We start from the raw sequence: 17281 nt of genomic DNA, 5'->3' as shown, positions 1-17281 counted from the left end.
GGGAATATGTCAATGCTATCTGCCTGTTCATGTAATAGTAGCCTGTAGATGTAACTGTTATGCAATTTATCAGTAACTTATTTTGTTACCTCATCTTGTTATGTGAAAGTACTCTCAGATAATATTTAAATGTTACACCAAATGTTGCTGTTTATATTAGTTAATGTATTATAACCGCACAAAACACGGGGAGTTTCTAAGCAAGGATAAGTTGGTAAGCCACTACATAAAGTTGGATAGTTTTGTAATAATTAATCTTAATCAATTTTGTTTTATAACTTTTCTGTTTTCATTGTTTGTCTGTTTAATTAATGAGTAAACGTTATATGAATTCCTCTATAACACATTATAATAATTTTGTGCTCTCTTAGTTATATTTGTTTATTTTAAACTAGCTGTTCCCGTGCGGCTTCATCCGCATGAAATAATGAAAAATTTATTTTATTGTTTGCATTTGTCAAATTATCAATTGCACATGTCAAAATGACATTACATGACAAAACTTAACAAACTTGCTTCCTTGATGTTGGCAGCAACTTATGGTCTCTTTCCCACATTAGGGTTTTTATCCAAAATATTTACCCCCTAGGTTTAATGGCGTAAAAATATATAGCCTAAAGCGTGACGTAAGTGTAGGGCTTTTTATTAAAAAAAGAATTATTCAAGAATATGCTGTAATTTCTTACATCTTAGGCAACAAAGAAGTGTGTGTTTACGCTTTATGATAATATAGATAGATAGGTATATAGATAGATAGTATAGAAGTATAGATAAAATAGATGAATGGGTTTTGTATTAAATGACAAAGATCAATAAAATTTAAATGTGATTATCGTAGACCATCACCCTTATTTGATGTGAGTAAAAGGTATTTTTGTTGTAAATCAATAGATATTTTCCGTCCGTAAAATTCGTTACGCGTAATGAAGGAAGCCACATAATTCGGCTGTAACAATGTATTACTAGAATAGCGTCGTATTTTGCCGCAATGAGGGTAAAAGGAAAACGGCAACGGAATCCAAAATTCCTTTACAAAACGTAAAGAATGGTTTGTCATGCAAAGCGAAGACCTCCCAAAGGGACTTATGTTCCATTTCTGATAAATAAACTTAAAAGGGTCGGGTTATTCCCTTGGGAAGTTGACTTGGTCACAAACGCCTGATGGGGGGATGACCTTTTCACTAATGAAATAACATTGAAATTAAAATTGACTTTAGACCATCTGGTAAGTCTTAGAAGTGATAAGCGTTTATTGTTTGAGATTAGAGGGACGGGGAAATTGCCACAAGTTATGTTAGAAGACATTTTGTAAAGCAAATGCTAGTCATTAGCACTCGGTTGTACGGAACGATAACTACGTAAATATGTTATTTGTGTCGACCATATCATTTAAAGCGGATTATAGATAAACATTTATCTATACTAATATAAAGAAGAGCGTCGGTGGCTCAGTGGTTTGAACACTTGACTTGTAATCTACAGGTCTTGGGTTCGAATCCCGCCATGTACCAATGTGATTTCCGATTTTTTCGAATTTTCATATGTACATAATTTACCCGACGTTCCTACGGTGAAGGAAAACATCGTGATGCCTGCACATATCGGCGAAGAAATTCAAAGATATGTGTGAAGTCAACCAACCCGCACTTGGCCAGCGTGGTTGACTATAGCTTAGTCACCCCATATTAGGGTAGGCTCCGAGCCCCTCGGTGGGGACGTGTAGTGAGCTGGTGATGATGATGAATATAAAGAAGTTTTGTGTTTTTGTATTTCATTAACTCAAAAACTACTGCACCGATTACAAAAATTCTTGCATCATTAAAAATAAATTATCACTGAGTAATATATTTTTACTATTTTTTAACGCGGACGAAGTCGCGAGCGACAGTTATTCTATACTAATATTATAAAGAGGAAAACTTTGTTTGATTGTAATGAACAGACTCAGACTACTGGGCCGATTTTAAAATCGGTTAGAAAGGAAATTTATCTGTGCGTAACATAGGCTATGTTTTATTATTTTAAAATTTCATGCGGATGGAATCGCGAGCAAAAGCTAGTATTTAAATAAATTGATTTTCAAAAAATAATGTTATAATTCGCCACTTTTAGAATACCATTTGATTCTTGTTATTTCTGTTCAAATTTGAAACAGTCTTTAATGTTCTTAATACGCAACCTGGCCTTGTAATTCCATAAAATATTCTAGTGAAAAAAATGTTAGAAACTGGTAAATTTACGCCATTAACTAAGCTCGTGTTTTTGTTCTTGTCAATAAAGTTAGCTCCTCTAGAGACTTCAAATGACATCCACAAAGTTTTCGACATTTTCCTGCACGATAATTATACGGGGGAATATCACACCCCTTGAGTTCCGAGAACATGAATTTCAATATAACACCACACAACTTTAATTATAGGTGTCAAACGACTTTAATCAACAAAATCGTTGCTTGTAATTAAAGTTCGGAATACGTTAGTGGACAAACAGAATTTCTAGTGTAATTTAAAAGTTCTAAACAAAAAATACATTTAATAAATTGACTTAAGTGTTCGCCGCACCCGTGTTTCGTACATTTCGTGACCACACAACGGTGAAATCATGATGTCAATTAGAATGGTAATTAATTAGGACAGCAAGCTTAATGGTCTACGAATGAAAAGTGAGGCCGTTCACTAATGAGATGACAGTATAATGAATACTGCTAGTACTAATCTGTCTTAATCTGAATAATTAACACTCACACATCGTGTACTTAACACAGGGAAATTACAAATGTTTGTAAAATTTTAACAGTAACAACAAATGGAACAAATCTTACACTAATATTTTAAACTACCTGTTGGCCGCGATTCAGTCCGCGTGAAATTATAAAATAATATAAAACTTAGCCTAACTTACTCACTGACAACATAGCATTTTAATGGTGAAGTAATTTTTGAAATCGGCCCAATAGTTTTTGATTTATTTCACTACAATCAAACAAGCAAAGTTTTCCTCTTTATAATATTACTAAGATGTGAACGTTTAGATGTATCAATATCTGTCAAAAGATTTCTGCAAAACCAGTTTAACGCATCCCAATGTTTAGCACAGATGTAGAACACAATCTTGAAGAAGGAAGAACCTTTTAATTTTTATAATTATTTTAAAACGCACTGATGTTGAAATCGTTGCTAACTTCTCTTATGTAAAATCGTAATGAATACCAATGTTAACATAGCAACGTATATCTCGTTTAATAAATCAAAATATACTCAGCAATCTGGTATTGTAGTCTCGGGGTATTTCATCCCGTAGCTATGCTACGGTAGACTATGTTATGATTTCAGATTGGCTGAAACTGTATGGAGATAATATTTGTCTTGTTAGACATTCATTTTATTAACTAGAGCTTTTGTAATTCAATTATTTCAAGTGTGGCGTATTTAAAATTTTGCTAACTTTATTTCTACAATTTGTTAATTAAGGCTTTGTTTTAATTTTATATAATACCAGCGACACGCATGGCTTAACACGAATATTAAATCATGTAAAAGCAAACTATTCTTTCTACCGTAATGTCTATTACAATGTTAAATTTTTATTTAATTGAATAAAAAGTGTAGAAATTTTATATCGAATATTTCAGTCTATAATAAAAACAAATATTTTTCAGTACTAATTGTCGCGTTTGGAAACGCGATGGGGTATCTTTTATAAAATATTTTGGTAATGTTTACGTACAGTCGCTGCAATCCACAGTGGTTCATTTTCATAAAAATTGCCTTGTTCATTACGAGACAAACTCACTCTCTTCTTCCAAATAACTTATTAGGTAGCAGTACGTTACGTAAACTACGGTATAATTTAAAACATATCGTGTAAACGCTGAATATTTTATTACAGAGGCATTTAACAGTTGTAGGACACAATATGGTGGTTATTGTTCTGCGTCGTTACGCGTCTTTAGTTTTCATGTATAACACCGCCAAATTACCCGATTGTAGATACAGATTTAGTACGTGTCTCAAAGACAGTTGAAATTAAACTATTCTCCTTTGTGCGGACTTGCTCTGCTCGAACTGAGGTTAACCTTCAAGTTTGTGTACGTGACTCGATCTACAAATCTATCAAACTTAACTTAAGGTAATTGAAGTAGCCTTGTTATACAAAGACTTATTGAATATACGTCTAAATTTTACAATAATGGGTTATGGAAATATTATAATAAACTGGTTATGGAAGATTTTTAATGGTAGTAATCAGTAAATGAGGTTTTAGGTACCAAAATTTTAGTCCATATTTAAAATAATTCAGAATAAAGAACAAAACATTATTAAACCATCATGTAGCTAAAAACTAACACTTTACAAAACCAAATCATATGATTTTCGTTTTCATCTAATCATCGAAAAAAACAAAAACAAAACAACGTAATTAAAAAAAACTGCAAAATAAACTTTTTAACAAGCAGTTATAAATTACCTTACTTAGCATGTCTAGTGGTCATATAGATAAGATAAGTTATAAACTAAGTTGCATTTGTTTTGCAGAGCCTGCTGCGCGGGTAGGATGCGGCGGCATGCACCGCGCAGTGCTACTAATGGCGGTGCTCACCACCACCATCGCCCCACAAAGCAACATAACAGGTAAACTTAATAAATCAGTCAAGTACTTAGGTGAAACTTAATCTACACATACATGTAAATCTTAAATTGAATTTTATCATAATAAAGTATTAGTAAAATATAAAAAAAAAAGTATTTTATTGTTGGAATAAATTTATTTTTGATTAAATGGCTGAAACTGCCTGAATGCAGAATAATAATGATATTGTAATTTGTAATCTAAACTATAAAGAAATTATATGTACCACAAATTAGTGTAAATCATTCTAAAGTAACTACAATTTTAAGTACGATGAAGGCAAGATTTTAAGTTAGGTTTTTCTAAATAGAGAATAAATAAACGGTTTAATAATAAATAAACAAAATAATATATTTAGAGACAAAGGCTTCACAATATAAAATAACTTACTACTTTATAAAGTCCATTGTTATGTAAAACTTAATCAAATTGCAGTAAAAATATATAATTTTTTAATCTATGTGACTAATGATTGCAGCGACGTAAGTTATCAGCTACGCGGCTGCTACGAAGCTGCTACGCCACGTAGCAATGTGATTAATAAGTTGCGGCACGTAGGTTTCAAAGAAATTATGTACTTCGTAGAATTCTATTTTATTATAATAATTAACAATTTAACGTTGGTTAATTGGTGTTAATCATATTTATAAAACTTTAAATAAAACTAACTGTTCTATTTCAAACCAGATGCCATAATAATTTCAAACACTATAACAACTTTAAAAACTCCTAAGATCTCTAACAAAGAGCTCAGTTGAAATCTTAATTCAGTCCAACAAAGCTGGAAAGAATAAACTATTAAAGAACTAGAGCGTCGTACTTAAAATACAATTTGTAGAAAATGTTGCAAATGTCATTTAAGTTTGTGTAGACTTTAAATTGTATTATAGAAGTGCCAGGTGTTGAAATGTCAAGCGCTATCAAGAAAACTACAATGATTGTCCCGACGTCGCACATAATAAAGTCGATGGCAAACAAGACGAGACGACTACCAACACGTAAGGGGAAAGGGGACTCGCCGATGTTAAATTACATCTTTGATTCGTACGCGACAAGTAACAAGCATTTCCATGACAAGTAAGTACTTATAATAGTGTGTATTTAATTGTACCAATACTCATAAGTAACAAACAAATGACGTGAAAATACCAAGGCATCATTTTCACCGCTGAAACACATATCTGTTATTGACCTCATTTGCGGTGTACTAAAATGCATGGGTTTTGGCGTAAAACTTATGGATACGGTTGTTGTATTGACTTTTGTTATAAATGTCCATGTTAATGCAGTGTAGTTGCTTATCTGACAAGTATAATTGCAACACCTTGCTGATGGTTGTTTGCATATCATAATAGTTAACCAGTACAGTGAGCACAGTACAGTTTAAAATCAAAGTATTGGCGTAGTATCAGCTGTAGATAAGACATCAAATACATATTTATTCCGCGTGTCTCATTTAGGATAACATTATAATACACTGTGTCCTGTAGCATTTATCGCATATCTTATATTTTAGTCAGTAGCTTCTTTATATAATACTAGATTGCGCCCGCGACTCCGTCCGCGTGGAATGAAAAAACAAAAGTGAGTAGCCTATGTGTTCTTCCAGACTATCTTCTACGTTTACAAAAAATTTCATCGAAATCCGTTCAGCCGTTTAGGATACAAACTCTGACAAAGTTCCATCCATCTATCCGTCTAGCTAAACTATCTATCGCATTTGTTATATAAGTATTATTATTTAATTTATTTACTATAGAAAAGCGGTTTATTTTTTGTATTGCATTATGAATTTCTTGATTAATACGATATTAATAAAGCATTAATTTAATGCTTACTAAAAGTTGCCTGTTAACATAATTACAAAATAATCATACAAAATCTTGATTAGTCATTTGAATAAATTTCAACCGATTCATGTTACAACTAAACAATCGTTTTACGGCGTTATTAATTATTGATTCTTATCTTTGTTATAATTTCATAAAATTACACCACTTTATAAGGAAAAATTATTTCAATGCTACTCATTTTTAATCGAAACTTTTTTGAGGCCGGTATCTAAGTAGATTTTATTTAGCTTTCTTCCGCGTGGAGTTAAACAAAAGTGAATAGTCTATGTGTTCTTTAAGACTATGCCACACTTCTATACATCTATGCCAAATATCATCGAGATCCCTTCAGTCGTAGAAACATCCATCTAAACATTCGCATTTACAAACTTACGAATAAAGATTCAGTCACAAATTTATTATGCTGTACTTCAATCTTTCATAGCTTATTTCTGTGACTGAATGCAACGAAATAAGGCAAATTTGTATTGTAACGAGTACCATTCAAGCTTATTGCGCCGGATGTACGAATTCGCAAAAAGAAACAACATAACAGAGTTCAGAAGTGGGGTACTTATTTATTTTCAACAGTTGGGGATTTTTTATTTGTATTATGTCATTTTTGCGTAGAATTAAAACAAAAGTATACATCCTTGCATATTATTATCTCACAAAATTTCTTCGAGATCCGTTCATCAGTTTAGGCTGCAAACTCCAACAAGTATCCATCTAAACTTTCGCAATTATATAATTTGTAAGATAAAACGCACAGAAAAATATATACCTAACGTTCTGTTTGAGTTAAGCAGTTAGAAATACAATTTATACAAAGATGTGCCATTCGCGTGGGAGGTCCGTAATAAAATTGTACAAACCGGTGCCATAAAATAACACCAACGCATACGTATACGAATTTCCATTTTAAAGCTCCATTTTTGTTGATCTTACCGTAGGTATGGTTTTCACATTAAAGTTTTATGCCGCAAACCTTAATCATACTTCATACTAATATAATGTTTATTAGAGTTTGTAGCCTAAACGGCTGGATAGATTTCGATAACATTTTGTATATAGAGGACACTTTGGACGGACACATACGCTAAACGCTTTTATTGTTTTTTTTTTTAATCTTTAAGCTAGTTATTGATAAATTGTAGGTTATAAAAATAGGAATAAGTTACTAAGCAATTTAATCAACTTAAAATATCTGAAAAAACATATGGCATTATGATAGGTGCTTATAAATGAAGAAAAAAATGCAAAATAACAGCACACTTGCATTTAAAGAAGCTTTAATTTAAGATTAATCATCAGGTTACTATTTTATGTTCCACTAACGAGCTTGTAGCCTAACCTAACTTAAGGGTGACTAGGTCAATCACGCTGGCCCAGTGAAAGTTGTCTTCACACATATCTTTGAATATCTTCGCCGTTGTAGGCATCACGGTGTTTTCCTACTCTGTATAATTGGATAAATGTATAAATGAATTTCGAGAATCGATGAAACACTTTAAATGGCGGAATTCGAACCCAGGATTTGTAGACAAGTCAAGCACTTAACCCACCAAACCACCAACGCGATTACTAAGAAACTACTGTGAAACGTTACATAGTCTGTACTATGAACGAACGTTAGCCTTTTTATGCCTAGTTTACACAAAATAAGACGGAGAAGTTTCAAATAATCTCTCTAGAAAGAATATAAAAGCTAAAACTACTCCAGTAGTGGTTATATCGTTACAAAGTGACGTTACAAGGCGCAATATTGGCACGATAATGGCGTCGAAGAGCCATAAACGGTTTAGTAACTTCTTACGACTTAAAGTTTCGAGTTCGCACTGCACAGAAGTGTCAATTGCAAACTAACAGAAGTGACAAAGAGACTGCTGTTAAGAAAATAAAATTACATAGCAAACGGCAGCTAGCCGGCGTTGAAAACATAGCAATTTGCCACAATATACTCAAATTTGCATGTTATTCTCGTACGAATGTAAATTACGTACATATCAAAATTTTCATCTGTACTACTGCTGTTTCGTTTTAAAATTGTTTCTTTTTTATACTTTTATGTTTTGTTTTAATTTTAGTTTTATAATATTAATTACAAATACGACATTTAAATACTTTAATTTGATATATTGATCTTATTTTTAAAAGCTTCTCCTATTTTTTCTACCGTACATAATTTTAATAAGATTTTTATTTATTATTATTTATTTATGTATTTATATCACCTTAACCGCATTACAATAAAACCTTGGACTTCCACTGCTGTAAAACTTATACAGAACTAGCTTTCGCTCGCGACTCCGTCCGCGTGGTATAAAAAAACCAAAAGTGAGTTGTCTAAGTGTTCTTCCAAACTATCCTCTACATCTATACCAAATTTAATCGAAATCCGTTCAGCCGTTTAAGCTACAAATTCTAATAAACATCCATCCATTCATCTATACTTTCGCATTTATAATATAAGAAAGAAGAAAGATTTTCATTATTGACATTCCCTTTAAAAAATAGTTATAAAAAATTTCGCCATTCGGAAGGGTAAAATTCTGACTTATGCGTAGATTCCGAGCGCCATCATTTGAAGGGGACGTAAGCTCAGAAGACACACTACTTGAGGCTGATACGGGAGCTACAGTCTTATTTGACTGTCAAGTATTTTCTTTAAGAGATAAAACGGTAAGTTGCATCCAAAACTTAGTTTGGTACAAATTCACTTTATCTTGAACCTGTGAAACGATTTTTTCAACTATAAAAGTCGAGTTATTGTTATTTTTTTATTGAAACGCAATCATTAAAATATTTATGTCCTTGCCATAGATAAAAGTAAATGATGTTACCTTATTTTTTTTTCTGATGTGTAATGTACAATATTACCTTTTACTTTAGTTTCTAAAAAAAATAGGTTGGTCAGAACCCTGTGGATTCTTGTTGAGTAGTTTACAATTTTGCATTTCGTAACAAAATTTCCAATTAAAAGTTATTTAATTTTTATCTTCAGACGATTTGATTAAAGATTTCTTTCAGGTATCGTGGATTAAAGTTTCCGAGAATGAAAATCTAGAATTACTAACATTAAATCTAGATACATACACAGCTGACAACAGGTATTTTAAATTCAATTGTATAAAAATATAATATTGCACCTCTGTGATAAATATAATATTAAGAGAATATTGCCTTGATATTGGAATTCCGGGAAGCATCGCTTGAGGCGAGACGGGACGAGGTGTAAATTAATACGAAGGTATTGTGTCTCGCGCTATGCGGTCCCCTTGATACGATTGTGGGGACAAAAGACTCGATCGTGACTGTCAGATGAATACAGTAGTACATGGTAATTCAATTATAAGGCAAATTGCAAAATTGTACAATTGATTGTAACAACTTTTATTAATATTATTGCAATATTAGGTATGTTAAGTGTTAGTATTAAGATTGAATATGACAGAAGAAAGTATGGATGGATTGTGGGAGGATATGCTTAAGAAGGAAATGAATTCAGATATGACGGCAGATAGAGATGTATGGAAGACCAACAATACGCCGACCTTCCGTAGGGACAAGGGCAAGGTGGTGGTATTACAGATCATCATCATGATCAGCTTGCCCTTGTATCTATGAAGGAACAAGGGCTAGTTATAGATATATTACCTAATCTAAATATTACAATTGTTAACGCTAGCAAAGCGGTAAATACGTACAACCTAAGACGGCTAAAGGTCATAGACAAATATCGATTAAAAATATTTTTTTCATAATAACATACTTTTAATTGCAACTGCCTCTTTTGCCTTTTTTAAGTCTCCTTTTATTTGGTTTTTTACAATGTGTACGATGATAATGATGCCTTAAAGTTACAATTTTCTCAATACTTGTTTTCGTTCAAAAGGTACCGAGTGGACGTGGCCGGTGAGACTTGGAGGCTGTATCTATCAAACGCTAAAGAACAGGATTCTGGTATATATTGCTGCCATGTGTCAACGCATCCTCCAATGTTGAAAAGATTCAAGTTAATTGTTCACAGTAAGTTTGAGTTTTCACTTAGGATCTAACGGTATAAAACCTTATACATATCTCTGTCTTTTGCAAAGGAGGATAAGAATGCTTATACATTTGTGGACAGGAGTTTTCAGTTTGCAGTATTCAGTGGAAACCTACTATTAATTAATTCCCAACATCTTACTAATATTATAAATCTATACTATTATAATAAAGCGTAAACACACACTTCTTTGTTACAGCATATTTTTGAATAATTATTTTTTTTTATAAAAAGCCGTACACTTACGTCAAGCTTTAGGCTATATATTTTCACGCCATTAAACTTAGGGGGTAAATATTTTGATAAAAACCCTAATGTGGTAAAGAGACCATAAATTGCTGCCAACATCAAGGAAGCAAGGTCGCCATGCTTTGTCATCATGTCATGTCATTTTGACATTTGCAATTGACAATTTGACACATGTAAACAAAAAATAAAATTTTCATATATTTATGCGGATGAAGTCACACGGGTAGAGCTAAGATAGAGAGAGAGAGTACTACTTATAATTTGAAAAAGTTTAGGTGGATGGATGTTAGAGTTTGTAGCTTAAACACCTGAACGGATTTCGTTGGAATTTGGTATAGATGTAGAGGATAGTCTGGAAGACGACATAGGCTAATCACTTTTTTTTAATTCCACGAAATCCGAGTCGCAGGCGAAAGGTAGTTAGTTATAAAATAAATAAAGTTTCACGAGATTAACGTTTTATCGAATTTTAATTTCAAAGTGCTTTTGACTTACAATTTTTTTTTTACGAATAATGAATGTCTGTTTATTCCACAAATTACGTTTATAAAAAAGTAGTTGTTCAGTAAGCTTGAGTAATAGAAAATTATTACCAATTCTAGTAACACTTTATTCAAATTAAGAGTTATAAATTGCCTCACTTTACGAGTCTTATTAATTTTTTTTAAGGACAAAACCATTTCTTACTTTTACAACGTAATTATATAAACGGAAACATAAAAAATTTGTAATTATAGTGCCTTCCTGTAATTAAGACCTTGGCATCGACTTTGAGTACTAATGACGAGTATATAACGATAGGTTTCTGAAGTTTCCATTTATTTTATTGTTGCCTAGCGATTCGTTAACGTTAGGTTGACGTAAGTTTCAATGGAGTAAAACTCAAATTACGTTGTTCATTCATTTCATGAAATTATCTAAGAACACTAACGAATAATTAATTGTGTTTGGGAAACCGGCTATAAATGATCATAATAAGTCTGTTTATCCTTTATATGGTATAACTTTTCACTTTTTTTTTTAAATTCTATACTTTGATATTTTCTTTTCAAACTAATTACTTTAGTGAATTTTTAACGTATCTTGCAATAGAAGCTTTCTAGTGAGTTAACTAGCATTCCCCTGCGACTCCGTCTTCGTGGAATTGAAAAAATACACTCAGTAGGTAGCTTATGTGCATTGCCAGGCTTTGTTCTACATCTGGTTAAAATCGAGATCTATTTAGCAGTTTCTAAAAACTGAATCAAACATCCATCTAAACTTTGGCATTTATAATGTCAGTAGTATAATTATTAAACAGTTTTGTAGTTTCAGAGTTTTTCTAATAACATTTTCTGCTTTACTCCAAACTATGAACTAATATTATTAACTTTTTATAGTACACCGTCCCTGTAAAATTCATTTCAATTAAGTTTTCTTTTGAAACGAGCGTTTCATTGAACCGAAGGACAAATTAGCCGCAAAGGACTGTCGTATCATCGGGCGTGGCGTTAACAATTTTTGTGTTCATTTTTCATTTTGTAAATTTGATTATAACGTTGATAGCACAGAATTTTATTAACAATTTTTGTATTTGACAGCCCTATTATGAAGTATTATTTTACGTTGCTTAGAATAAGGCTATAAAGTTAAAAGAGTAAATAAATATGTAGGTACCGTAGACCTGCTACCAAAACAGACAAAATTTTATAATTTTACTAGCTTCCCCCGCGACTCCGTCCGAGTGCAGTAAAAAAATGGGAGTATCCACGTGTTCGTCCAGTATATACTCTCTACATCTATGCCAAAAGTCATCGAGATCTATCAAGCTCTTTAGGCTACAAATTTTAACAAACATCCATCAATCTAAAATTTTGCATTTATAATATAAGTAAGCGAGTATTATCATCTATTTTAATGTTTATTATTTCTTTTCACATCAGGCAGCATTTTCTTAATAGATTTATTTTCTAGGGCCAGAAATAAGAATGAGCAAAGAAGCTTTCTTAGAGAGCGGGGAAACATTATCACTGAAGTGCACGGTTGTGCATTTGACGTCGGGGGAGGCGCCACCCACGTTGCATTGGTACAGGGGCAATGTTACCGCGCCTCTCGACGAGATACGAGGAGGGGTGCTAATTGAAACCGATCATCTCGCTATGACGTCACATTTACAGGTAACAGAATAAAACGAAGAAGAAACCGCGTCACACGTCATACAATACTGCCCGGTAGCGATCCAGGGTTAGATATGCAGGGTCGCCGAGATCGTTCCCAGAGATCACCAGCAATATTAATTTTCTGGGGTTCTTCGGAGAATTGGGTTGGCTGGAGATCTCCAGCCCATGGATTACCGTTCCCAACAGTATGGATTACCAAGCTTGTTCTCACGCAAAAACGCGCCGTCGAGTTTCGAAATCCGTAGCCCCTACTACCATTAACAGTACAAAACAATCGTCATCTGAAGTATTTTGAAACAGATTACTTAATTATTACTTTAAGGTTATTACTAAAATAAAATCGAAATGAGAATTTAGAACTATTGCTCATATTCTTTGGGTAATCTATGCTTGCTTGCTAAAGTTTCCAATTAATTTATCATTACCTAGTGGTTAGTGTTAGGTTATTCTAAGTTTTTACGGAGTAAAATTTATGTTTTAGAGCTCTGAAACGCATTTAATGAAGTTATCGAACCAAAAACACTAACGAATGATTAAATATAGATGGGAAACTGGCTATAATGTTTCAAAGGTACAAAATACATCCGTTGAAAATACAAAACTACATATATCATTTTGTATTTCATGGTACACTATCATAACTGTAAATCTTACATTAAAATTTCTTGGAGCACATCTGAGTAGGTACTTTATATTTTCCAGCACGTCAACATAACGGTTATTTAAAGAAGAATAACACGTAATTTAACCTGTGGATTTACATGCGTAAACAACGTTATATCTCATTGAGCCCGAGGGTTACATCCCTTTATCTTTTTAAGCTAATTTACCTCATCGTTTTATACTTTTTTAGATGATTCTCATACAAACTGTTAGTACAATGTGTGTGTTATTTCAAAAATTGTATTTCAATAAGTTTGTACACGAATGACAGTGGTAGACGCTACACATCTGTTGCAGGAATGGTCTCACTTCGTGCAATATCACGACCACACGGAAAATAATTATGAAACGTCACGTTTCGTCTAATGTGTCCATGCCGGAGGCCTAATTTTAATTTTAACATTTGCCACATGATTATTTCGATATTTTAAATCAAATTTTCAAGTAAAAAAAAAAATGTGAAATTCACATTCAGAACTAGCAAAGATAAAATGTAAACTTTCATAAAATGTATTTATTTTGATTATATCACATATGAAGGATCAAAAACTTGTTAATTACCAAAATTCGAATACCATTTGACATTTAATCTAACCTCAAACTGGCTTAAGAATTATTAACTTAGTGGGTTACGAGGTTGTCAAATAAGCGGCCTTCTATACCGTGAAATATAACAGCCGTAACCATTGTTGTCTCTATTTATTCAGTTCAAATGAGTGAGACGACATACTTTTTTTAGAACAGCTTCGACAGTGTAGGGAATTAAGCCCCTTCACAAAACACCGGCGTATACAAATTATACGTGGAGTAATTGCGTCATTTTTGCCGTCGCTTTTACTGTTTCATATTACACTGGCACACCCATATGTCTAAATTATTAACGTTCACAGTTGACTCTTTTAACCTACTTTCGAATTTATACTGTTAAAATGATACGTTATAGCATTATGTTTTTCCGTATTTCCGTATTTGAATAATTAAATTGATATTGGACATAATTATCGATAATTTTATGTTTACGAATAAAAGTAGCCTTCTATTACATTGTCTATTTTAAAATAGTACTGGCTGTTCCTGTGCGGCTTCATCTGCATGAAATTATAAAAAAATATTTTATTGCTTACATGTGTAAAATTATCAATAGCAAATGTCAAAATGACATGACATGACAAACCTTAACAATCTTGCTTCCTTGATGTTGGCAGCAACTTATGGTCTCTATCCCACATTAGGGTTTTTATTCAATATATTTACACCCTAAGTTTTATGGCGTGAAAATATATAGCCTAAAGCGTGACGTAAGTGTAGGGCTTTTTATTAAAAAAAAGAATGATTCAAAATAATGCTGTAATTGCTGACATCTTAGGCAACAAAGAATAGTGTGTTTACGCTTTATTATAATAGTTTAGATAAAATGTAGAGGTTAAATAAAATAGGAATCGCGTGTTCTTGACAAAATCGATCTAAACAATTGAAAACAACCACCAAAAATCACAGCAACATCATCAATTTGTCACCAATTAATTTTGTATGTAACGGTATCGCACAAAGTAACTGTCAAAAATAAACATTATAATATCTAATATGCGAATTAAACTTATACATCGATCTACTTGTACATTGTGACATAAAAAACTACATATGAATCTTAATCCTAATTAAAGTTAAAAATAACACGCTCCCGCTATCAGTGGCACCCCACATCGACCTTTGCCGTCTAGGCACTATAATGTTACCTTCGTTCTCTCTAAATTACCGCAATATATTTGCGGAGTAAAGTGTAAGTGGGGACTTAAATATTTTCTCCTACTGTTAAGGTAGTATTACATAAGAGTACAGTAATTTATGAAGACAAGGATAGCGATTTAATGGAGAGAACTTACTCGGGGTGTGTTCTCATTTTGAAATATAAGTCGCTATACGTTTTTTTTACGCCTATACGATTCCTACACTTACGATGTTCATATATTTTTTCTTACTGAATTTCGGATGATTATCACCACCAACCTTAAGTTTGGACTGACTAGGTTACAGTTAACAGCACCGGTACATACAGTTGGTTGACTTCACACATATCTTTGAATTGACAGCTTTTGTTATTAAATTACGAATAAATGCGTTATAACAACTTATTTATCTATATATGTCTCATATTGTCAATTTTTTAGGTTGTTTTAACATACGCACGATGTAAAAGATTAAGACGAAATGTTAATAATTTAAAAATGCCGCAGGTCGCTGGCCTGAAAGTGGAAGATGCGGGTAACTACACCTGCGCCTTAGAAGCTCCTTTAATTATGAAAACCGTTGCAAGGGTTCATGTCTTACAAGGTTAGTAAACATTTTTATGCGTTGTCCTATCCAAATTTCATTTACGAAAGCGTACTTAAACTCAACTAATTAAATCTGAGGAAAAATACTTAGTTAAATTATGAAAAAAGTTAAAAAAATTATGATTCAGATAATTCAGAATAATAATTGAGAATGTCAGTTAATTTGTAATCTGTCAATTTAAAATACTGGTTGGTAAAGAGTCGAGTTAAATTTTAACGAACTTTTTATTTAAGCCCCTATTAGGACGGGCGCTTTTTTAACGCGCACTATAACGATCAAATTGAACAAATGCAATTCCATATATCCCTTTATACGGCAGCGATTACAACGTGTTTTCGAGCAGTGTTACATTTTGAGCGCGAGCGTTAAAAAATCGTTAACGCGGAGCGTTAAAAAAGCGCCTATACAAATAAGAGCTGAAAATTTTAGAATTTTCATAAATAGAAAAAGAAAATTGTTTAATTAAACTTTATTATAAATACAGGGTCTAGTCTTGCAGAACTACAAAGCGGGGTGAAGTCTACATCCATCTACCTTAGTCTGCTCGTCACTTCTATACTCGTTAATTTAATCATTTGTGGCGACATAAGATGACCTATTTAGGTAACTAGTATCACATAGGAACGGAAGCAAATGCTAATGAAAGGCTGGATAACGCAAGAATTTCAAACATGGGGAACAAGTTATTTGTAAAATTAATCGGTTGCAAACATACTCAAAAACAACGCTACATTCGCTTAAGGAAACTTCTTAACGTAATAAAATCCTCCTAGAAGTAATCTTACTTGTCGGTTTAACATGTATGAAAAAAAAAATAACTGCAGTTTTTAAAAATTTTCTATAACAAATCTATAGTAATTGCGAATGCGTTTAAATAGAAATTGAAGCAAAATAACTTTGAATATTTTAATGTATTCATCGATTCAGAAATAAATTGAGTTAATAGACTATTGGTCTACTAAAATCTGGAATATAATTCTCTTCTAATATCATTCAACGCCATTCATCTACATTCAACTGTCAATGTCTCAATGATGAACTGAATATATTATTTTTTAATCAATGTAAAATCTTCTTGTCATAAATAAAATCATTTTAAATAGTACTGTCGACACAAAAGGTTATTAATTCGTAAGAGCGCCTGCACACTTTTGAGTAAAATATCGCACAACTGTGTCTCTTTGATTTCTATGAGCTTAGATCTGAATGAATCTGCGAAACAATCGACAATCGCACAATAATAGAGCGATAGTTTAGTCAAGGTGTCCACCCATTCTAAATCTTTTATCAGAAAAAATATTCCCTGTCATAGGATCAAATATATTGGAAGAATAAAAGAATATTGTAGAAGCAATTTTCAACGTTTT

The 17281-nt window shown here is 32.4% G+C and overlaps 1 protein-coding gene across 1 annotated transcript in view; it reads left to right on the top strand.

Annotated features, from left to right (window-relative positions):
* The window catches only part of LOC106104152, a 27601-nt gene extending 10802 nt beyond the window's left edge, over positions 1 to 16799 (top strand). Inside the window, exons 2-9 of the mRNA XM_013284105.1 lie at positions 4536 to 4631; positions 5520 to 5706; positions 9029 to 9143; positions 9492 to 9571; positions 10357 to 10490; positions 12712 to 12914; positions 15815 to 15911; positions 16399 to 16799. Of these exons, the coding sequence (XP_013139559.1) occupies positions 4565 to 4631; positions 5520 to 5706; positions 9029 to 9143; positions 9492 to 9571; positions 10357 to 10490; positions 12712 to 12914; positions 15815 to 15911; positions 16399 to 16508 (993 nt within the window). The 5' untranslated portion in view covers positions 4536 to 4564 and the 3' untranslated portion in view covers positions 16509 to 16799. The remainder of the gene's footprint in view (positions 1 to 4535; positions 4632 to 5519; positions 5707 to 9028; positions 9144 to 9491; positions 9572 to 10356; positions 10491 to 12711; positions 12915 to 15814; positions 15912 to 16398) is intronic.
* Positions 16800 to 17281: the final 482 nt, after the last annotated feature.

The sequence above is a fragment of the Papilio polytes genome, unplaced genomic scaffold (genome assembly GCF_000836215.1).
Source record: "Papilio polytes unplaced genomic scaffold, Ppol_1.0 DF823691.1, whole genome shotgun sequence".
NCBI lineage: Eukaryota > Metazoa > Arthropoda > Insecta > Lepidoptera > Papilionidae > Papilio > Papilio polytes.
This window is presented reverse-complemented; position numbering and strand designations above follow the sequence as displayed.